Genomic DNA, 23,065 nt, shown 5'->3' with positions numbered 1-23,065 from the left:
GTCAGCAGTGAACCCAGAAGGCTGAGGTAATCGGAGGTCTGTAAAGTCCACTTAAAAGCTCCACGTCACAACAGCTTCTGGGGATTATTCCCAAAAGTTTCCCTGTTATCTAATTCATGGTCAGCATCTAATTTTTCATCCGGCATGAAAGCATTTTTTATTGCTACTTGTGAGTGCATTGATGGGATTCCTTGGATGTTAGATAGCGGGTTGTTGCATAGCATATACAGGTGTTGTGCTCTTTTGACTGCCAGTGAAGCTTGTCTCTTTGCCATTCAACTGTGTAGCCGTGGTTCTGGGAATGCTAATCTCTTTGGCAGAGCTGGAGCTGCGGGATCCTCAGACACTACAGATCACTGTCATAAATGGGTTTCAGATTCATCCCCTAACAGGAAATCTGAATGCATGAGACGACTATTGAATCCCCCCCTCGCCTTTTTTTCTTTTTGGCCGTTGCTTTAGCTTGATGACATCTCAGTGGCCAAGAAGATAAAAAAACAAAAAAACCACAACAACTCAGTAGCATGTACTTTTCTCCTAGTAGGAATCTAATTAAACCGTAGCTGCCTTTTACTATATGATCATATCTACTGCTGTGAAAAAAGAGAAGTTGTCTTCCATGCTCTATTCTTTCATCTCCTTCCAATCTGCTGTATAACAGGTAAACTGCTGTGAGCTGCACTTGCTTGTTTAAATTTATCCATCTCAGCTGAGCCTTTGATTTCAGCAACTCGTTTAATTCAAATATGTTTTTGAAGAAAAGCTATTTTTCTTTCTTTCTTTTTTTTAGAATTGGGGGTGGGCATCGGAGGCAGCTGCGGTGGTGGGGGAAAATAAGAGGAGGCACTGGAGGGCCAATTTAACCTGGAGTGTCTGTCGCTAGTCTACCAGCTCCTTCGCTTCAAGAGGCCCAGTTAGCTTGAACTGTCTGACTTCTGTCATTTCGATCTCTTTTTATTTTTCTGCTGTAATGTATACTTTAATTCCCGCCCACCTGCCGTCTGTGTGTAGCTACGGCGTCGGCAGAAGCAGCTGGAGGGGAGGTGCAGGTATCATTAAGCCTTTGAGAGGCACCAGCGGAACAGTGCAGAGTGCTATACGTGGCTCCTTGCAGCGCGTGTTGATATTTTTGGGCCCAGTGAATGCACAGCCTAGTTTATTTTCAATAGAAGCGATGGCTGGGTTTGGCCAGAGTGTCCCCTCCAGCTGCTTACTCGGGCTGTTGATATTGAGTCAAGCAAACACTCTCTCAGGGATGTCCTGTTGGGCACTCGGCCAGAGTTGCAAATGGAAGTCACATGTGGAGAATCCCAGAGGAAGGCGAAGAGGCCTTAATTCACACACATTACCAATAATAATCAACTGTGGCAGTACTGGTCTTACTGGAAGCAAAGCCTTTCATTAATCACTGATTTAAAAATGTTGTATTTCTTACAATAGCAGCAAACAAACAAAAGTCAACATATTTATTATGATTATTACTATGATTGCAACAATCGGGGACCCCTCCACCCCCATTGACTTCTCTTGTGTTTCTTTTTTCTTTTTCTTTTTTGGCTTTCAAACACATATGCAAATATATTTGGACACTGTCATTATCATCCACTTAATAGGCATTTCATGAGGGATTTTCTGAATGCACGGTGCAGGGCAAGTTGCCATGGATACCCCGGTGCTTAAGTACAGTATATTAAAATGGTGCTGCCTTCCAACCACTTATATAATCACCGGTCTGTAATGGTCTTTGCTCTGTGGCCATAAGCAACATATCATGTGATCAGCATTGAGCAGGACTAGTAAGAGCCCTACCCCCTCATTATGCCTTATTTGGCTTATTCATTTCATTCTTTGTAGGCAGGACTTAGTGGAACAGGAATTATGCTTGTGGAACATTTATGTGACAACTTATGAAAGGACCTTGTGTGTGTGTGTGTGACATGAATTTATTTCCAAAAATGGGAAAATTAAAAGAGGACATTTTAAACCTTATATTGAAAAGTCAGGATTATTGACCTCATATTACACGTGTATATAAAAATAACATATTCATTTTTTTTTCAATACAAGTGTAACATATGTATAATATAAATAGAAACTTGAGTTAACCATAAAGTCATAAATGCAATTTAAGGGCTCATCACCATCCCTGCTTAATTTATTTCCTCTGTGACAGTAAAATGTGTTTATAAAAGCCTTTACAGTCTCCTGCAAGTTCAATCTTGGCTGAGCACTTTCAGTGTCAAGTTGGAAGAATGTGCTTTGAGTAAACCAAAGTATTAAGACAAGCAAATCTTTTTACCTCTCTATAAAAAAAGAGGTTTTCATATGTCAGAGGACTGACATATGAAAACCTTTATTTTTTAAATGCAAAGCTTTTCCTCTCCATAGTGGTGTAGAACTCAAAAGTTATTTATTTTTAAGCCAACGATTCCTGCAGTGGTAAGGCTGCCCTTGCTAGCGTGCTAGGTGATGAATAATGACGGGTGCTCTACCAATTGTTCCAGGTGGCGCTAAATTTCTGGGAAGTAAGACAACATAAATAGACTTACTGAAAGGTTTGAGAGAAATATACCTATATTACACTTGTAATCTCTGAGAAATCTTTGTGCTTGCCTTTTGTCCTATTTTTTTTTAATTTAAAAATTAGTGCATTATTTTGTAAATTCAATACATTTAGGCTAATACCTGTTAATAAAATTATAGCTGAAGATTGGCTCCTAGTAGCTGACCTTACAGCAGTGCATGTGCTTTTCAAGGCACTTTTGACTTTGTCCCCAGTGCCAGTGTAGCTTTAATTAAAATAGTAGTGGTGTGTTTGTGTGCCTATAAACTATGGAAATTATAGCAGTGCTGGGAGATGGGAAGCATTTATTGCTATCATCAGTGTGGAGTTTGAGTGCGTTTCAGATGCACTGCTCCTCCACTGCTGCTGCTTTTGCCGAGGTTGGTAACCAGCTGCTGCCACCATCGCCCCTCCCCACTGTACCCACCACACATGTCTATCTATCCATCTCCCCCATTTTCTCCCTCTTTCCCCTCTCACTGTTCTGCTGCCACCACATCAAGACGCTGGTGGGCCTGTTTGTCTCTGTTGACCTTGGCAGCAGAAAGCACTGGAAGAAGAGACGTGGGGAACAAATACCTGAAGGGAGAAGGCACAGAATTGTCACAGAAGTGTAGAAACAGGCATAGCATTCCCCCTAGTGAGGCAAATGTTTCTAAGGCCAGGGGCCTCGTGTTTGTCTTTTCCAGTGGGGCACTCTGAGTAGTTTATTAAAGGGGCTGAAGGAGCTTTCTAGCCTGAAGCCCTTAGCGCTGAAAGAGAAATGGGAGAAATTACTGGCATAATGTGGATGCTTAGAGCAATTAACAGCAGTTGTTTAATGTTAGCCCCTTTTGACTCTCTCCGTCGCTGTCTCTTTTTTTTTTTTTCTCTCTTGCTTGCTTTTCCACTCTTGTCATCTCTCTTTCTCTCGCCTGCTTCAGCTCCCACGGTCTCTTTCAGCCTGTCATGATTGTTTGGTGTTTACCTTTCCTGGCTCAGAGCTCAGACAGTTGACACTAATGAAAATGCTACCTTTTTTTTTTTTTTGGTCTGTGTTTGTCTCTTAATAATGATATCATACAGCTAAAATATGCTCCAACAGAGCCGGGGAGATAATGTGCTATTCAGAGGCTGTTAAATTATACCAGTGCGCCGCTCTGAGCTGTGAGTTCAAGTGGTCTTTACCCCGCGTTGGGGGCTACATCTTTACCTAAATAAATCTGTCATAGTTGCCCCGGGTGCCGCTCTTTAAAACAGAAGATTCTTGCACTCCCTATAACCTCTTGCGGCTGCCTGTATGCTCGCACATGTGTGTGTCCGTTAGTGTGAATTTAATTTTAAAGTTGCATCTGTGCCAGATTTAGATGTGTATTTGTGTTTGATTATGTGGCACAAACTTACATAGGCAAAGGAATAAATAAAAGTCCTCTCTTGTATTAAATCTCTCTGGCCCATGTGGCACTGCAAGCTGGTGGCAGATGGACTAGCTTTCGGCATCTGTTGTGTGCAGACTGGGGGCTTTGTACTCCTCTCTCCTGGGGAAGACCGAGCCTTTCTTCTTGCCAGTAGATTCCTGTCTGTTGGAGCGACTAAGAAAAACATCTGTGGCATGCAAGGGAGAGGGAGGGAGAAAAAGGGGAGAGAAAGAGGAGGAAAAAAATTGACAAAAAGATTGGCAAACACCATTAGCCCTAAATGTTCCGTCTCATTGCCTGTTGTGCGTTGTTTACAATGGGGGAAACACGTCAATACATCACACGCAGCACATCTGATCCCAGCCGAGACTCGTTCAGCTCGTTTCAGCTTTTGTCAGCGTCTTTAGCCGGCGATAGGGATTGGCAGCTTTTGCACTTCTAGTAATAGATACTGACCTAATTCATTAGGCTTCAAATATGTGAATGTAACATTTGTACAAGCACATTTTCTCCTTTTATCAAGTAGTAAACCAAGCCTTTAAACATTCTGGCTGAGGGAGAAAAGCTGTGAAATGTTTGTCAGCTTGTGTGTTAATTTTTTTTCTTTTTTCTCTCTGTATATCTTTTTATATTTCTTCCTTCCCTTCCCATAACTGTTTTGTTTGGCCAATCATTTACATTTAAAAATACCTTTTGTTAAGGTATTTATAACAGTTTTAATGATCATCTTAGAAAAATAGTAAGCAAGCATTCGGCATGTGGCGGTCTCGCCAGTTTTCAACCTTTTGTCGTCTCCCTCCCCTCTCAGATTCCTCCAGTACCCCCCCCCCCCCCCCCCCCCCATTTCTTTGCCAACTCTCGCCACCCTCCGCCCCCTCCTCTCTGCTCCCCACGACCAGCCCCCCTACCCCGCCGATCAAGCCACTGGTTTTTGTGTACTATTGGTCCTCAGGCGTCAAAACAATCCAGCGGGGCTGCCTGACTTGTTTTAATTAGGCAGCACTGAAACGGCAACTGTCTCTCAGACGTGACCAGGCAGAGGTGCTCTCCCCTCGCACTACTGTAAATACCGCTGTAAATACTTCTCTGGTGATGTCTTTGACAGTAAGCGTCAGCTAGTTACTCTACTTTTTTTTCTTCCTTTTTTGCCTCCACTTTCCTGCCGTCTGTTTTCCGCTACTGGCATTTTCCCCTTCTCTTCATTTTTGATGCACCGTAATGCTCTCAGGTTTCTGAGAATACTTCTTCAAATGCTTCTTACCAGGGAGAGTGGATTTCTCAGTCATTGTTTAAAAGGTAGGTCATTTTATCTGCCTCTTTTGGACTATGTAGGACTTCGTTTTGTGTTAACGTAGCAGTGCTTCGTGATGTCGTGTAACTTGGAAATACACGGCTGTGATATGGCTTAATTGTTTTTAAGTGCCCCGTGCACGGTATGGAGGCTACCGACTGCCGCTGAGCCCTTCACTAATCCCATTCAGACTCTTTGAATCCACACACACACACACACTTTGACATGCACACAATCGGAGCTGAAAGGAAAAGCACTAGTATAAAGCCAGACACACATACCTTTGCGGCGAGTGCACCTCTCTCTTCTCGTACTTCTGTCCCCCTCTTGTCTCAGCAATGCCGACTACACAGAGCAAAGGAGAGAGCAGGTCCGGCAGGTTGTGCGCAAGAGCGATAGTGTGTGTGCACTTGCACGAGGGAGAGAGAAAGAGAGAGACAGAGAGCGTGTGCTCAGAGAAGCAGATGTGCGATTAGAGCGAGAGCAGCGCGAGCCTCCCTGGTAAGCATGCAGGCGAGATGCAAGGGGAGAGCCGGCGAACATCCTGTGACGAGTCACAGCAGTCCCCGTGTGAAGATCCCCACACACTCTCACATACACACACTCTCTCAGTCATACACAGGACCCACCCACACGCAGAGTACCTGCACACACACACACACACACACTTAGACATTTGCACACGGATGCACATGCTTTATTGCTACTTTTTGGAAGTAGCTGAGATAAATAAAAAAAACTTATCTCAGATTTATTTTCTAAAAATGCATCAAAAGCAGAGCTTTACCTAGTAATTGCGGTATTGCTCATTTCCACTAAACCGGTGAATGAAATGATTAAGTGGTGTTTTCCTGTAATTGCAAAATTTCATTATCTTCAGACTTAAAAAAATGATGGTCTAATTATATCCAGTGCGGAGAGAGAAAGAAGCCACCGTCTCTCTGTCATAAATTTCCATTTTGTACACTACACCCCCTCACCCACACCCCCACCTCCCTCCTTCCACACACACACATGCGCGCACACACGCATACACACGCCCTCCGCTGTCCCTCTCCCATTCTTTTCCTTCTCTCCCCCAACTCAAGCCTCCTCTTTCGGGCCTGCATGTCCGACCTGCACAAGGGCCCCCCGATCGGTAATTGCCCCGGTGACAACTGGAAATGATAGAATAATTGTCAGGAGAGGCGTCTGGGCTTTCTCTTTTTTTCCCCCTCTTTTTTTCTTTTTTTTTTTTAATGGGGCGAGTGTGATTTAAGTATGCATGAATGGTACAGTGGTGGTGAGGTGGCAAGAGAGCGAGAGGAGAGGAAAGGAGAAGGGGGGAACTGGGGCGGGGGCTGTGTGGCGGGTGGCGAGAAGTGTAGGGGGGGTTGGTGGTGGGGGGTGGCTTGTTTATGATGCCATCCCCCATAAACACGGCTAAAGTGATGACACAGATAGTGTTGCCTCTTCACACGGTGACACCAGTCGACTTGGGGCCGTTGCAGCTAGACACCCTCGGCGGTGGCAGAGCCAAGTACTCTGTTCCTCGGTCAAGCTCTCTGGCACTTCTCACCTTCAGGTAAAAAAAAGAAGAAAAAAAAAAGTCAGGCAGACTGTCCATCCATCTATTTATCCATCAATCCATCCATCATTCATCCAGCCATCAATCCTCTGTCACCCATAGTCGACTTCAGGCTCTTGGCTGTGTTTAATGGTTGTATTTTATTGCCGGGCTGTGTCTCCTGCCTTCCCCGTTGGTCGTCCCACTGTGTAACCGTTCAGCCTTGGTCTGCGGGCTCTGTTAATCTGCTGCTTAATTAGTGTTGATGAATGGCTCAGTGTGTATGGCTGTGTGTGTGTGTGTGTCTATGTGCATGCGTACAAGTGAGCACGTGTGTGCTGGTTTTGGCTTTGTGTGTGTGTGTGTGTGTTTGAATGAATTCGTGTGTGTGTGTGAGTATGTGTGTTTTTCAGATGTTGCTACTCGCTTGCTAAGCTAATCATTGATCATTAAAATCAAGAGGACAGTGATGCACCACTATGATTAAGCAGAATAAAAGGGCACAGCCACTCAATAACCTTTCATAAGCTAATAACAATCAAATATTAATCAGCTGCAGATATGTGTTCTGAGAGGGCAAAGCTGTTACTTGAAGTTTGACTTATTTGTTTTTCTCCCATCTCTCTGCGTGTGGAGGGGGAAAAAATCCCAAACTCTTTGGAGCAGACGTTTAGTTTGAAGAGGAGAGAGGTCACAAGACTGATAATTGGTGAAGCACTAATTATCTTTATCAAAGGCGAGTGGGATCATTTGTTTACTTAAATATTGATGAGGGTGAGCAAGGCATGGTATTGGGCTATTGTGGGCATATTATTAACATTTTATAGGGCTTTGTGCAGGAATGTGAAAGGGACTCCTCTTCATAATTTAATACCCTAATGCATAATGAGCTATGTGATTAGTTCACATGGAGAATTGGCCAAACTCCATTTTGAAGGCAGATAATTTACATTGTTCTCTAGAGTCTGGCATATAATAGGTTCTTTAGCGCAATAAAATTAAATGCTACACATTTTATATTTCAGCTTACAAATCCCCCTGGCAGTATTCAGTTTTAAGTCTTCTTTTTCTGTTTTCTTCTATTCCTCCCCAAAAAAGAAATAAAAAGTGGGGAAGTGAAATTTAAAATTGTTAGACTAAAACACATGTTTACCTACATGTTTTATTTAGAATGCACACTCACCAATTAACACTGTTCATTAGCAGAGCTGCGTTATTTGTTTTGAAAGTTTAACCAATCACTTTGTTATGCTAATTGTGATGTAATTTAATTTGAGTTCCCGTAATGATGATGCCGCTATTATCCACATAAATGATGCAGTTAAGCAGCACGGCCTCATTTGCATGTGCTTGAAGGGAGAGAGGCTGAAAGGAGCCGGCTCCCGTATCACTCCGCTTTAATTTTCCACCTCTGTTCACTGCTGCCCTTTGGGTCTTCCTGGCCTGTCACCGGCTATTGATGATCAGCACTTTTATCTGATTATTATTTTTTATTTTATTATTTTTTTTAATGACAAAGTGGCCTTTTATTTGCCTGCTAACAGATTTCTATGACTACAATCTGGGGAGATTAAGCGATCGAAATACGAGGCGTTTACAAAATGCGGATGAAAATTTCCCTGCTGATTGTATTAAACATTAAGGTAACAGTTGATTTGCGTGCGCACACCTGCATGGATGCCTTACTTTTCATTTTCAGTGTCTCTGTTTTGGCTGTTGGGGGGGGGGGGGGGGTGAAGGCGGGAGGGGGGGGGGGGGCTTCTTGAATTTAACATTTCCACATCAAAGTGGTTCTTTGTTGGTGCTCTGGCTTAATTTTTAATCTGTTGATTCCATCAGGATTTTTTTAGATTGGACATTATTGTGATGTGATTTGGACACTCAGGTATGTTTTATTTTAAAGCAGAGGTGCAGTCAAGCAGTCTATGCATACACACACTCAGCGGTCTCTGTATATATATATTTTTTCTTTTTTTTCATCCTAAGAGGAGCGGGATCGTTTCTTCTATTTCTTCCGAGTCTCCAACCTTTCTGTGCAGAAAGTCCAACTAAGCCAAAGTTAAGGACATCTCATTATCTGTTTTGTCGTTGGCTAGACTTTAGTAATTTTCCTCAGAAGAGATGATTTTTTTCCCCCCCTCCTTACCAAACCCACCTTTTTATGCTTCTAATTGGTTACATAAATCTTGTCTGGTATGAATGAGGAATGTTGCGGTGTTGTCAACTGCAATCTTCACCCTTATTTACCAATTCATTAAGATCTATCGATGCAGGACTGCTGAGAGGGAATGACAACATAAATCAGAGCTCGAGACATAATGGCCCTAATCAACCAGAAATAACTGGAAACGTCACAATGAGCTATGTCTCTGTAGCTGTGTCAGACGCGGCTGGCTCCCCTGCGCCTGTCCGCTGGATCTGTGGAGAGGAGCGGAGAGTCAGACCCATCCAACTGTCATTAGCTCCTCTGATTTTTCTCAGCAAGAACACCAGAGCAACGTGAAGAATTTTGTCCATTTACTTCTTTTTTTTCTTATCCAGTCCTTGCAATGTGTCAAAGCAGCTCAGTTTTGATCACTTACAGTATTTTCTGAGTGAAACACTTCCAGATACGATGTCTATAAATACAGTTAGGTCTGGAGTGCCTTGTATTCGCCGCGCACCTCCTCTCCTCGTGATAAAGATTATTGCACGAGACAATGAGGCCTCCCCTCTTTATAGGTCAATTAGCCCTGATTAGGTGGGCTGAGTTAATTAATGAAATTGGCAAATATGCAAATGAGAGCCGACTGATCGGGCTTTCGTCACTGTCTCGCTCGCCCACAGCGGCAGGGCTGTCTACAGCTTCAACAGAACGAGGTGCCTGATAGGTAACATGTAAATGATATGGGTCGAGCCTAAATGCAGGAGAGGACTAGTCTCTCTCCTCCTCTTTTTCCATCAGGGGACAAGCCGTGCTGCACTAATATTTCAAAGACGTGTGCATTTATTACTATACCACATAAATCTATTAATAGTAAAATATTTTGTTTATAATTTTTTTTCTTGATTTTTAATGAGATACTAGTGGATTTTATTTTATTAATACCAATGCTTGCCTTTCATATCCATTTATATTAGTAACTGGATAGCTGGTGTACAATGAATATTTTGCTATTATTATATTTCAGAGCTGGTTGCATTCACATAACACTAATTTGTATTAACGCAGTATCATTCCCACTATTCCTGAGTGCCTCTTGCATTTGAATCTAAAGAGACATTGTGCAGATTGTACAATTGAACATGCACTTTACACTCTTTCCTATGGTCCTCTTTGTCATTTTATTCATCCCCTTTCTTTCTTTCTTTCTTTCTTTCTTTCCACTTTCTGTTCTCCACTCTGACACACTCTCACACATCCATTCAGGGACACTTACATACTGTGGCAAATAGTCTGTCTTTTATCTTATTCTTTCTCATCTTTTTATTGTAAATAGAAGAGAATTAAGTTCTGAACATTCTTGACTGAATGTCTCCTATCACAGAACTACAATTTATTGTCAGCTCAAATGAAGAATTGAAATATGACTGAGGTTTTTCTCAGTGTAGGGGCTCATTGGACAGGAGATAACCACATTTGATTCCGTTGCTTTGAATAATGTTAATCCGGAAAAAAGCAAAGTCCATTATTCATATTCATCTCTTTTCATTTGGCCCCACTCCTGATTTTGTAAATATGATTTCTTCAGCTACCACCCCCACACCCCCTTTTTTTTTCCAAAGCAATCTTTATTCACCAGTGAAGCACTTTTGAAATTCCTCTATCTGAGAGCAGAAACCATTACCATACACAGGTTTATAAGAAGTAGTCATTAATGCTCTTTTATGGTGGCCTTTTAGTGCCAAAAGGGAAGCTTTTAATTCTAAGGCACGGCAGCCTGGCTCTCCTTACTTAATCCGGAGGACTGGGTTGTGTCGAATGTAGCTTTCCAAGTGGTCGTTTTTCCATCTCAAACTCCAAACTCGCTACAAGAAGCTGTAGGTTGTAATGAATTGCTTGTGATGTCCCCCCTCGTGCTGTGACAGCTCACTGGCAGGGAAAAAAAACAACAATTCACACTGAGGTACAAACAGATATATGATCACAATCAAAGATTGTTTGAAGGCATAAAATTTGTAGATTAAGTTATTAAACTTTTTGCCAGTCATTATTTAAAATTCAGTGATTTTTTTAGCATCGTTTTTTTCAGTCAAGCACATACGTGGCATTTTGATTTATTAAGCAATCTGAAGTATTGAATATGTGAGCTCTTGCCCTTGCCTAGTTACTTCTTTATTTTGTATGCATAGTAACTTATGGCAATGATGAATTAATTTCACTCAAGCACAGAATCTGTGATTATTTTAAATGGTAACCATATCTAGACTTGATCAGAGAGCTGTGAGGAGTCAGCAGACTGTGAAATGTAATTTCTATTATTATTAGATATATATATTTTTTCATTCTGAACTCACACACCAAAAGAATTCCATCCAACCACCTGAAATGTGAACCGATAATGAACGGACGTCTGGGATCACAGATTTACCGGTCACTTTTTTTTCCTCCGCCCTTTCTTTTGTGTCATCCTAATGAAAATATTTTTTGCAACTCATGCATGTAGAATGTGAAAATGGATCTGTGTTTTAGATAGACACAGTGGAGAACATCCTCATGCTGAGAATGGATAGCCCAGGGACTCTGAACAAAAATTCCTCAGTGTTCCCCAGACTGTGTTGGAGCATTGGAGACAGCTGTGTATTCCCACTAGATGGATTGCCAGTGTCATAGTGTGTGTTTACTGCACATGATAGAGCGGGAGACAGGCCAGGTAATGAGGCTACATTAAGGGCTTTTAGAGCTCGCAAACAAAGATGGAGGGCTGCTTCTTTCCCCTTTAATGATAGGTGTGTGTTTTGTCGTGTATGTGCAGAACTGGGAGTGTGTGTGTGTGCGACTAAGGCAATGAAAGGCTCAATTTTCCTTACACCTTTGTTGTGTCATTTCTCCAAAGAAATCGGAGAATTTCTCCAGATTTCTGGGCCAAACGCCCCGTCGGGACACTTTCTCAGATTCCTGACGATGCAAGATTCAACAGTAAATATTTGCTATAACTGAAGAGGAAGCAAGCAATCGAGTGATTGTAGAGTTGCACACGAAATGAGACAAAAGCTGGAGTTGCTCTGAAGCTTTGCAAAATGAAGTGTCTTTTCTTTCTGTTGAACCTCTATCCTAATAGAAATGTTGGTGCCTTCAGCGACAGTAAATTTAGAGTGCTCAAAGCTATCTTCATCTCTTATAACCCAAACGCCGAGTATCACTGTCATCTTCCTTCCCAAAGCTATACGTCTGCAGAATTACCAGCATATTACCAGGTAATAACAGGCTTCCTCTTTGCTTCCGATCATGATAATAAGTGGTCTAGGTTCTCCCTCATTGGAAGATTATGGCTTGAGGAAATGGCATCAAATAGCGGGTGTGTTGAAATGCAGGACACCAATTTATGGATGTCAAACACACGTGCAGGCAAGCCGGCAGCCGGCAAGCCTCACTCATGCAGCAATAAAGCAGCCACATTGGAACGACGGCCTTGGCGGATATTGTAGCTGGAGGTGGCGTGGTTCCTTCCAACCCAGTTGGTTCAGGACAGGCTGAGCTGGGGTCAGGGCTGGTACCCCTCAGGGAGAGGGCACCGTGGTGGGCTCATGCACATATACAGACGCAGTCTTACATGCATGCTTCATACAGTCACGCCCCCAGGTGCAGAGCATTGTCACTCTCGAGTATTGTGCATGTGTTTGTGCGCACACACGCGTGTATGTGTGTGTGTCTATCTGTGACAGTTCCATCACCCCCACAGTCAGATCCACAGCTTGGTTGCCCGCTCGTCATTGCAGCCTGGCTGTGTTTCTAATTGACATTCTAATTGGCAGATTTGAATGCCGCCTTTAGATGGCTAATTAATTTATCTCACTGCTGTCATTAAGGTTAAAGCACCATCTGATCTCTGCGAATATACTTTGCATATATCTGCATTATCATTATGTTGCAGATTTTATTTTGGAGGAGGTGAGGAAGATTATAGCGTTGAGATTAAGCTGGCCATCTTATTATTTATGTATTCAGATTCAGATTTTTCTAACAGTTTTTTTTAACCCTTTTTTCTTTATTTGACTTTAACTTTTTATAAATAGTAATCTGATGTGAGCTCAGATTTTTCTTTTAAAAAACAGAGTAAAATCACATTGATTTGTTAATATCAAAGTAGCAATTTTCCTTGGATTTCCACCATAGTTTGCGTTGCATTCAGATGTTATTAAAAATCCTCATTTCCTCGTCTCTTATATCTTCAGGTTTTCCGAACATCCGTCGCCGGTCCAAGAAAGAAAGCAGGAAAAAAAAAAAGAGAGATCCAAGCTCCATTAGAGTGTTCATAAAATCATAGTAAAGGCAATCAGACAGTCTTTCTCTGAATATTTTAAACATTGGGCATGTAAAATTTATGCCTAATTTGAATACTTATTAGCCGGCTGATCTCGGCTGCAGCCTTGAGTTTCTTATGCTGAGATTCATCACCGGATTGGATGTCACATTGTGCCAGTCTCTCTCTCTCTCTCTCTCTACCTCCCCCCTGAAAACATCACCACCTTCCTCCCTCTCTCCATCCCACACCCTCTCTTCCTCTCGCACTCCTTCACTTTCATTCTTCTCCTCTGCCTTTCTTCGTCATCCCCCACCCTTTCTGTCTATCTCTGCCTTCTTTTACTGCGTCTCTCTCCATCAGTAGTGAGCGCTGCGGTGTTAAACAGGGGCCTGTTTGTTCACAAGCACGCCTTGTCCTGGCCTCTTCCCTATTTACTTGTGTCCCGGGCAGCTGTCGCCCTGCTCTGTGTAATAGCTCAGCCCTGTTTGTTCTCCCTGCCTAGATCCTGTTTATCCTGGCTGTGGACATCCTTTAAGGCCTGTCCTGTATCTGCCCCTCGTCAAACACTCACACATGCACACACACACACAAACACAGTGAAGGGACGTGTACACACTTCTATTAAAATGGTATTTACAGGCCAAAGAATACACACGGTACCCATGTGGGCTGGGCACAAATGCACACAAAAAAAGCGCATTCACACACAATCATTATCATTGTTTGTCCCTCTCTGGTTGCATATATATGGATTCAGTCGTGGTGGTGGTAGTGGAGAAAAAGAAGCTGTAAAAATATTTGTTTTAAAATGTAAAAAGTAGTAATAGGACTGGAAATATTGACAGCTTTTTAAAGCAAGGTTCCTCCATAAGAGAGTCACTATATTATTTTTTTTATTAAAAAGGGGTATATTTTTAAAAATTAATTGTCTCACATTATTTTTTTCCCCATTTTAATTTTCAGCATTTCAGAATTTCTTTCTCCTGCACACAATTTGTGATTGCGGAGTGCTTAAGTTGTCTTTTATTTATTGTGAGAACTGATGTTGGCACTGCTCTTCTCTGCCCCAGCGAAGGTACAGAGCATTAAATGCAGAGGATAATGATAAAACATTTATTACTGGAAAGAGAGGAGGTAATATGCATAATTTATGCTGTTTTTAGCACAATCATTAGTGATATTCATGATAGAATCCTTTCTTCATCCCTTTTTTCTTCTTCTCAATTTTTACCCAAGTTTTTCCATATCTAATAGATGCTGACAGAATTAATTCAATTTCCTATATTTATTTACACTTTTTAAAATGTGGTTTTGACTTGTAAATCTGCCAGCAGAAACTTTGATTGCCTCTCATCCACACCAGGGATATTTATTTTTTAAATGTGGTAAAATAAATGAATGTATAAGGTTTGATTAAAGAAGAGAGTGGAGAAAAACATGATTCAAGCCAATAAAATGAATTATGAGCGTTCTTTCTCTATGGAAGCCTGCGAGGCAGATTTTCTTTAGCCACAGCAAGGATGACAAACCCATTATGGTGTTCATCACCAGCCCTGCACCATGTGATTTGGTGCCGCCTCCTCCACCTCCTCCTCCTCTTCCCCGCCACCAAATTTTAATTTTGCATGATTAGCCTTGCGTCATTAGGCAACTTCATTCAGATGCGAAACACACGAAAAATCGGACAGCTTCCAGACGGCAAATATTTTAAGAGTGCCCTCGCTTCTGTATTTTCTGTCCGTGGTGCCTGGCCGTCCTCAAAGTGCAATGGAGATATTAAGAATTAAGCACATGTTATTTAAGAATCCCATATTTTATTTATTTATATATATATATTTTGCCTTTAATTCCTACCAGTGTATTATGTGTTTTTAATAATGCAAATACTAATAAAGCAATGCAGGTGCTCTGATTTACAGCCAAATTTTAGTGGCTTTAAAACCACATTTAGATATTCTTCCCATTTCAGAAAGCACCAGGACATGCATCTCTTTGTATTGCTTCATTTACACAATGAATGCATAATTGCTCCTCCTGCATCCCCCCTTTCTCCTTTCCCCCCCTCCCTCTTCTTTAAATGCTTTAATTTGCAGAGGGGGACTGAGGGCTTGATAATGGAAGCGTAAAAAAAAAAAAAATAGGAGGGAAAAAAAGGGGGGAATTGTAACAAGAAGAGCCCTAACCGGTGCCTCTTAATCACTTCTAGGTTTTAAATCATGATGATGCAGGAGTCGGCCACAGAGACAATAAGCAACAGTTCAATGAGTCAAAATGGAATGAGCACCCTAAGCAGCAGCCAATTAGAGGCTGGCAGTAGAGATGGGAGATCAAGCGCTGGTGACACAAGCAGCGAAGTAAGCACAGTCGAGCTGCTGCATCTGCAACAACAGCAGGTAAGTTGTGTTTCTCCCCGTCTCGTCTCTCTTACTCTCTCTCTCTCTCTCTGCCGCTCTCTCTCCCTCACACACTCCGTTTCCCCCTCGCTCTACCTCTCCGCTCTGCTGTGCTCTCTTCTCAGGCAGCGCTGGGGTGTTCTACATAGGCAGGAGGCACAATGAATTATGTTGTTTTGTGTATGTGTGTGTGTGTGTGTGTGTGTGTGTGTGGCATTGTTGTTTTTTAGGCATGTGGAAAACACATTGTTTATATAAGAGGCTGTTTAGGTTGTTGGTAAATGTTCTCGGCAGTTTGTTGTGCTGACAGCGTGCTCTGCTTGAAGCTGCTGCCTCCAGATGATGCTCAGGGTGTTTTGCTGCTACTGTTTTAGTTTAGAAATTCAGCTGTTATTTTTTTATTTCATGTTTTGCTTAGTTTTTTTCCACTAGCATTTGAATTTGGGAATATATTGGGGGTTGTTGCTGCCCTGTGAGGCCATGTGAGAAATGTAGTGCGTGTGTGTGAGACAGAGAAAAAGTGCATGACAGAGGGAGAGAGGACAGAGAAAGAGAGAGCGTGTTGGAGCATCAAACGGACCAGTTTGGACAGGGAGAGTGTGTATCTGCGCGCATATGCATGGGTGTGTATGTCATGGCTGCGCTGTATCCACCAGAGGGCCTCCTAACTCGCCACTAGTTGGAGGCTCTCACACAGATGCAGACATTCTAACCACAGACCCACCAGCAGGAGAGAAACCTTTGACCGGGACGCTTTTGATTTATAGCTTGCAGTCTCCGATCTTCACTTCCCTTCAACTAGCAAATACTTTAGATGTACTTTTTATAGTTTTTCCATAGTTTAGTTATTTATTGTATCGATTTTATTAAATGGCGCTTCTTAGAGGCACCGCTGATCACGAATATTTGATGCCTGCTTTTTTTTCCCTCCCTGCCAACACATGTTTCATTGTACCGCTGCTATTCATCTCAGTCACAGCAAGTTGAGGGTGAATTAACTGCAGGGTGCGGGGGGAGGGTGGTGGAGCGGTTGGGGGGCAGGAGTTGTGAAAGTCAGTCGCCAGCAGAGTAAAGGAGTCAAGTGTCTCTCGTGTCTTTTCACGGTGAATGATGGCTTTGACAGTTTGCCAAAAGAGCAGTGGGAGATTAGGTCAGAGGGCCATGCTTTGGGGTAGATGGAGGACAACACCGCGGGTTTTGTAATGATGCGTGCTGTCCTTTGGGCTAATGGTGAAATTTTCATGCGAGTGTGTATTTGTATTTATGTGAATTTTTCTTTTCTTCTTTCTTTTGGTGGCAACTGAAGCCCTGTGGTCAATTTGGCGAGGGCGGAACAATACGTGTCGATGAGTTTCTGCATGTGTGTATACGGGCTATTCAGTGTAGCAAAATGAAGCTTGTCCTGGAGCACGCCCCCCCCCCCCCCCCCCCCCCCAAGTCCACCATCACCTCTTCTGTTCCCCATAAGCCCCATACCATCCAAACACCCATTCTCCACAACCCTATTCACCCCTGCTGGTGGCTTCAGCTGCATTATAGCACTGTGGCCTCATCCTCCTGCTTTATCACCACTCTGCCACTCTTCCTACACACACACGTATGATTGGGGTCAGACCTCTCTTTCTCTCAGGCATCACTCGTGCATTTGAAGATGTTGGGTAGATTTCGGTAATTCTCTCTTCTTTTTCTTGACAAATTAATGGAAAAACCACCACAGTGCCCTAGTAAGGTGTTGAGCGCCCATGTGTGACCAGAACACCTCTAAGGCACCTTGACGCAGATTCTTCAAGTTTCTGAAACTCTACTGGAGTGATGGAACACCGTTCTTTTAAAAAGATATTCCCTTTTCTGTGTTTTAATGATGGTGGTGAAGAGCACTGTCTGACATGTCATCTCTCAGAGGTGTTTAATCGGGTTGAGATCGAGTGGGTTTGAAGGCCGTAGCATGTGATTCACATCAGATTCATACTCAAACCACACAGTGAGTCCTAGTGTCCTTTGAAACAGAGCACAGTCATTATGGAAGAGACCATTCCCATCAGGAGAGAAATCCTAAGATAAAGGTGATCCCTGAGAAAACTTTGAATTGCTTTACATTTCATGTTATATGTTTTATTTTATTAAAATTGCAATCTGAGCAGTAGATTTAGAGATATTAGACTGTGTACTCAAAATGTAATTGAAAAGAATGGATAAAAGTGTGTCTGTCAGTGAAAATGAAAAAAAGTGCCGTTAAAAATTTTAAAAAGGCCACAGCACTGAGAGGTGGAAAAAAAGCAATGTAAGCATAAGGTGTCTAGTTAAGTCTGTGAGATGGACATACGGCTGAGAGCTGTGATGGTGTGCGGTTGGGGTTGGGTGGGGGGGTATGACAGTATGCGCCTCGTAAAGAGGCCAGCCCGAGCCTTCTCCCAACCCAGAGAGAGACACATTGAAATGAGCAGTCCGGCTAACAGGTCTCTGGAGGCTTTTTAAAACAGGGGCCCTGTGCTGTTAACTTCACACACTTCCTGTGGTGTGCTCACACTGCAAGCACAGTTCAACAAAAGGATGAGGTTAGATTTAAAAAAATATATATTTTATATATACATCTGTTAGCACTGAGCACTGCTGCTTTTGTGTGACGGATGTGATATTGACAGGCGTATATGCAGCATGGACCCTGTGTGGCCATATACACATGCATCCATATATGCTTGCACTTTTTTTACACTTCAATGCAGCTTAAAAAAATTTCTATCCACGTTTGCTCCGAGTCCATTTTGAAGGAATGCAGTTGAATGTAATTTTCCACCCACATTTGGAATGACATTGAGTGGTCCAGTGGGTATAGAAGCTGCAGCCTCTCATCACGCTGCTGGGGGGATGATTAATAATAAGCACTGATGAATTCTCCACTGTCCCTATGGGTTCTGCCATTACCTAGCAGCTCCAAAATACCACCTGCAGCTATAATTAGAAAAGCAGCATCTTCAGGTCTCGACACCTTAGATTCGGCCAAAGTCTGTAAGATCAAGATGAAGTAATGCACACAGTTTTTCCACATCCAGATTTCAAAAGTTGAGATTTTCCTTTAATAATAATCCACTATTATTTCATTTAAGATAAAGTGAATATCTTTTACAAATTTGAATGTCTTTCGTTTTTATGCAGGTCATTGTGTTCAGTGTAAAAGCCACACATTTCGTTATCCAGCTATCTGAATAATAACCATTGTCACAATTAAATTTCCAGTCCTTAATTTCTGTCAGGGTTTCATCACCCCGTTCCCAAGGTTGTCTAAATAGACCTAATTTGATTTGAGATCACAGATTAGATACCCACTGTATCTGATTGCAATTTGCCAGCTGCAGATATGTATCAGAGCAAATGATGAATGTTACACAGCTCTAATTGCTATGCAAAATGATCACTATAAAAGCTCTCTTGTAGAGCAAAAAAAAAATGTGCTGAGCTCATAGTAGCAATCTATTTGTCATTGACCGGAGTTAGCTTTATGTTTTAATAGTATATGCTGCCAAGTATGTACATGGAAGTCATGCATCGATCTTTGGGTCTGTAACATAATGCCCTATAATGAGCCTGTTAGTTGATTACAGTGTTCTGTAGACTTAATCCTGCCAGGGTTATCAGTGGGATTGATGAGCCAATGCTCAGAACTGCTGCCCTCCTTTAAATGGGCTGAGTTCCTACAGTAGGAAATATATTGATATTCAGAGCAAGATGGAGGCACGGAAGGCTAATGTATTATGGTTGGGTCAGCCACTGTAACCAAAGACAGCTGTATGAACAACCACTGCGATCTGCTACTAGTCTAAAGACTTCACTCATTAAAATCCAGTATAATTAGAAAATGCTGGCTTCATATTTTTGTATTTTCATAAACCTGCTCCTGTGATTTTTTTTTAAATTAATTATATTTTCTTTTTTGCATGCAATGTGCTTTCTGCTTGCATGCCTCCTGGCCAAATATTTATTTTGTGCAAAAGGTGCCACTTACGGCTGACAGAGGCAGAGTTCTACATGTTGGTAAACTGGTTAGGTATGCGTTTTACCGTTTTCCTGAGGCACATGATGCAGCAAAATGCAAACTATCCAACCCCATTTAAATGAGTGCAGCATTTTGACATAAATTACAATAAGTGCGCCAAGGTGCCATCTTACTTCTAGGCTACCCCTGTCGCTACACAAGAGCTAGGCAGTGGTCCAACTTGAGAGTGACAGCAATTAACCTGCCTTCCTAGCTGTTTAGCTGGAGGAAATGGAAGGGATGAGAAATCTGACAGCAAGTGATGGGTAGTATTTAGGGTTTAGGGGCAAATTAAATTCTCCCCAAAATGAAAGTCATTAGGGAGAAAGTTACCCCACAGACAAAGGACAAAATGACAATGTGTGTGTGTGTGTGTGTGTGTGTGTGTGTGTGTGTGTGTGTGTGTGTGTGTGTGTGTGTGTGTGTGTGTGTGTGTGTGTGTGTGTGTGTGTGTAGGTGTGCACGCTCTTATTTGACAGACATATGAGCTCATCTTCCTCTTATAACAACTCAAGTTTGTTGTTTAGTATAAACTGGGTACTGACACACAGTCTTCCCCTACCATCCCTTCCCATAAACAAGCCTCGAGCATCTTTCTCTCTATGCCCTTCACCTGCCTCTCTGTCTGTCTCCTTGTACTGTATTTGAGAAGCAAGAGAGACACACACACACACACACACACACACACACACACACACACACACAGACAAACACGCACATACCTAAGATGCAAATCTGGGCTTTGCCCTTGAGCATAATTTAAAGGCCTAATCACCCAGACTGTCCCTTTGGATGGAATAGGGAAGGAGGGAGGGGAGGATGGTGTCTCTCATTTGCACCCTTACACAAAGAAGCTCATTAGGTTTATCTTTCAGGCCTGAGATTGCCCCACTCAACTGTGTAAATAAGACACTGGCCCTGGCCTGATGCATCAATCACCTCTCAGGACAGGAGAAAGACCTCCACTGAAATATGAACGATTTCATAAAGGAGCCTTTTGTTAACCATCATCGTCTGTGTGAAGATAAGGTTTTTCTGTAAAGGCAGGAGAAGCATTAGGAAAGCAGCATGTACTATATGTCTTTGTAAAATTATTTCCCCTTTCAGCGAAAAGGCAGTTCTTCTCTGGCAATCCTTGTGTCTGACTTATTTACAATGAAAGTCATCCTTCTTTTTATTTCAAGCCTGGCTATCAGCAGACAGTCCCCACAGAATAGTACATACAGGCCTGTGACATATAGGCCTGTAGTTTCCCCCTTTGCGATGACACTAAAGATATAGGATGTGAATGACAGCATAGCTGCTGTTTGCTCACGCTTCCCCAGACAAAACACAGTATTATTCTATTATCTATCTAGACACCACCTCTTCCTCCAACTCTCCCTCTGTCTCCCGTTCTCTGCCTTTTCCCCCCCTCCTTCTTATTCTTCAGCTCGCAGAAACCTGGCCTGTCCATCTATGTTTAAGACACATTACATGTGGCCTTCTGGAATTTACAGTGGCGCTCTCCCAGTAACTCCATTTCGTGCGGGTGTCCCTTGAGAGCATGGCGAAATGTCAAGCTGCAAAGCTTGAAAGAGAGACGAGGAGAAAGGGACAGTAAGAGAGCAGGGAAAGCAAGCGATGGAGGAATTGAGAGGCGAGGATGAAGAGAGATAGTGGAAATCTGCTGGAAATAAACACTTACGGGCATCTTATCCTCAAGCAGTTGCAGTAAGGTCAGATGAGTATACGGGTTAAAGGTGGCACAAGAAGAAGAAAACAGATCCTGCTCTGTGTGTGCACGTGCAGGCTTGCGTTTATATGGTTCACCACTAAAAGTTGACTTTAGTGTAACTGTTTATTTTCTGCTAAAAAAAAAAGAATCAAGAAAAGAGTTAGTTTGAGCTCTGCAGCATTCATGTCAGATCAACTGATTTCAGCGCTGGTTCGAATCAAATGATGGCTCAGATGATACCTTTCAAGTCATCCAACTGACAGATGGTAAATGGTAAATGGCCTGCATTTGTATAGCGCTTTTCTAGTCCCTAAGGACCCCAAAGCGCTTCACACTACATTCAGTCATTCACCCATTCACACACACACACATTCACACACTGGCGATGGCAAGCTACATTGTAGCCACAGCTGCCCTGGGGCGCACTGACAGAGGCGAGGCTGCCGGACACTGGCGCCACCGGGCCCTCTGACCACCACCAGTAGGCAAACATGGGGTTGGTATCTTGCCCAAGGATACTTGGCATGCAGCCAGGAGGTAGCCTGGGATCGAACCACCGACCTTCTGATTTGTGGCTGACCTGCTCTGCCACCTGAGCTACAGCCACCCCATAGATCCCACAATTAAGTTAAGTTGATGCAACCCACTTTACAACCGACTTCCACAATAATTCCTTCTTCCATGCTGCATTCTGTGCACTTTATGGTTTGCATGTATGCAGATTGCCCTGAATAAACCCAGTTCTCTTAATCCAAATTACTACAGTCGTAAATAATGATATTCTTTTGACTAACTGAAATATAAAAAGAAAGAAAAGACATTACCATGCAATTATATAGGAATACATTAAATGGAATCTAGTTCATTCAGCTTAGGTTAGGCCTTATGTTTGACCTGACACACTTTTTTCTCTTTTCTTTTTTTCTTATATAGTGCAGTAGCTCAGTGATAAATGACTAAGCCAGCGTTAACCTCCTCCGTGTAAATAAGAGGCAGTCATTCAGCAGCACACACTGTGGCCAATAGTCCTCCAGTCTCTAGCTAACCTCGTGCAGGCCAGGATCAATGGCCACTTCACAACTCATTTCCTTTTACGCCTCCCTAACTGCCCTGGTCCAACTCAGGGAAATAAATGGCACTGGATCTATAAGTCCACTCACGCAGACACAAACACATAAACAGCCACACGTACACACACACACACACACACTGTGGCATACTCTGAGGGGACTGAGCAATTCTTTCAGCTCAATACCCTTCACAATAATTTATTTGCAAACTGGCTCGGTGTTGAATAGTGTATCATCTTTCGCGGCCTCACAATCGAAAACGAGCATTCTGTCATTGTTTATTGCCACTCCCCTGTCGTCGGCTTAAACTGCGTACCAGTCATTAATATGGTGGGGTGGAGTGTTAGTGTCACACACAGCCTGAATACATACATTTAAATGCCTCTGTTTTCTTCTAATGTGGAGTTAAGAGGAGGATGAAGAAAACACGTGCATGTGTGTGTGTGCATGTGTGTCAGGGGGGTGCTTTCCGATGCATACGACGTATCGCATTGCTGACTGCATTTTCTGGAAATGGTCCCCCCCCCCCAAAAAAAGGCAAGTGGCTTATAGTCATTTGATAGGCCACGACACCGCTATCCATTTAACAGAGCTTAAAAATCCTACATATGC

General features: G+C 42.6%; 1 protein-coding gene and 1 long non-coding RNA gene across 11 annotated transcripts in view; one reads left to right on the top strand and one right to left on the bottom strand.

The window, feature by feature from the left end:
* foxp2 (forkhead box P2) overlaps window positions 1-23,065 on the top strand; it is a 104,170-nt gene that overhangs the window by 28,410 nt on the left and 52,695 nt on the right. For all 10 annotated transcript variants that reach the window (XM_082511398.1, XM_082511393.1, XM_082511399.1 and 7 more), the window contains one exon: window positions 15,450-15,636. In XM_082511398.1, the coding sequence (XP_082367524.1) occupies window positions 15,460-15,636 (177 nt within the window). In that variant the 5' untranslated portion in view covers window positions 15,450-15,459. The remainder of the gene's footprint in view (window positions 1-15,449; window positions 15,637-23,065) is intronic.
* Window positions 2,456-5,814, bottom strand: LOC309692245. Its single transcript, XR_014272260.1, has 3 exons — window positions 5,533-5,814; window positions 3,947-4,147; window positions 2,456-3,142 (listed from the first exon to the last, which is right to left on the bottom strand). It is a non-coding gene; the product is annotated as an uncharacterized lncRNA (long non-coding RNA).

This window comes from Aulonocara stuartgranti (assembly GCF_965226115.1).
Source record: "Aulonocara stuartgranti genome assembly, chromosome: 17".
NCBI lineage: Eukaryota > Metazoa > Chordata > Actinopteri > Cichliformes > Cichlidae > Aulonocara > Aulonocara stuartgranti.
The sequence above is the reverse complement of the archived record's forward strand: the minus strand, read 5'-3'. Positions and strand labels throughout refer to the sequence as shown.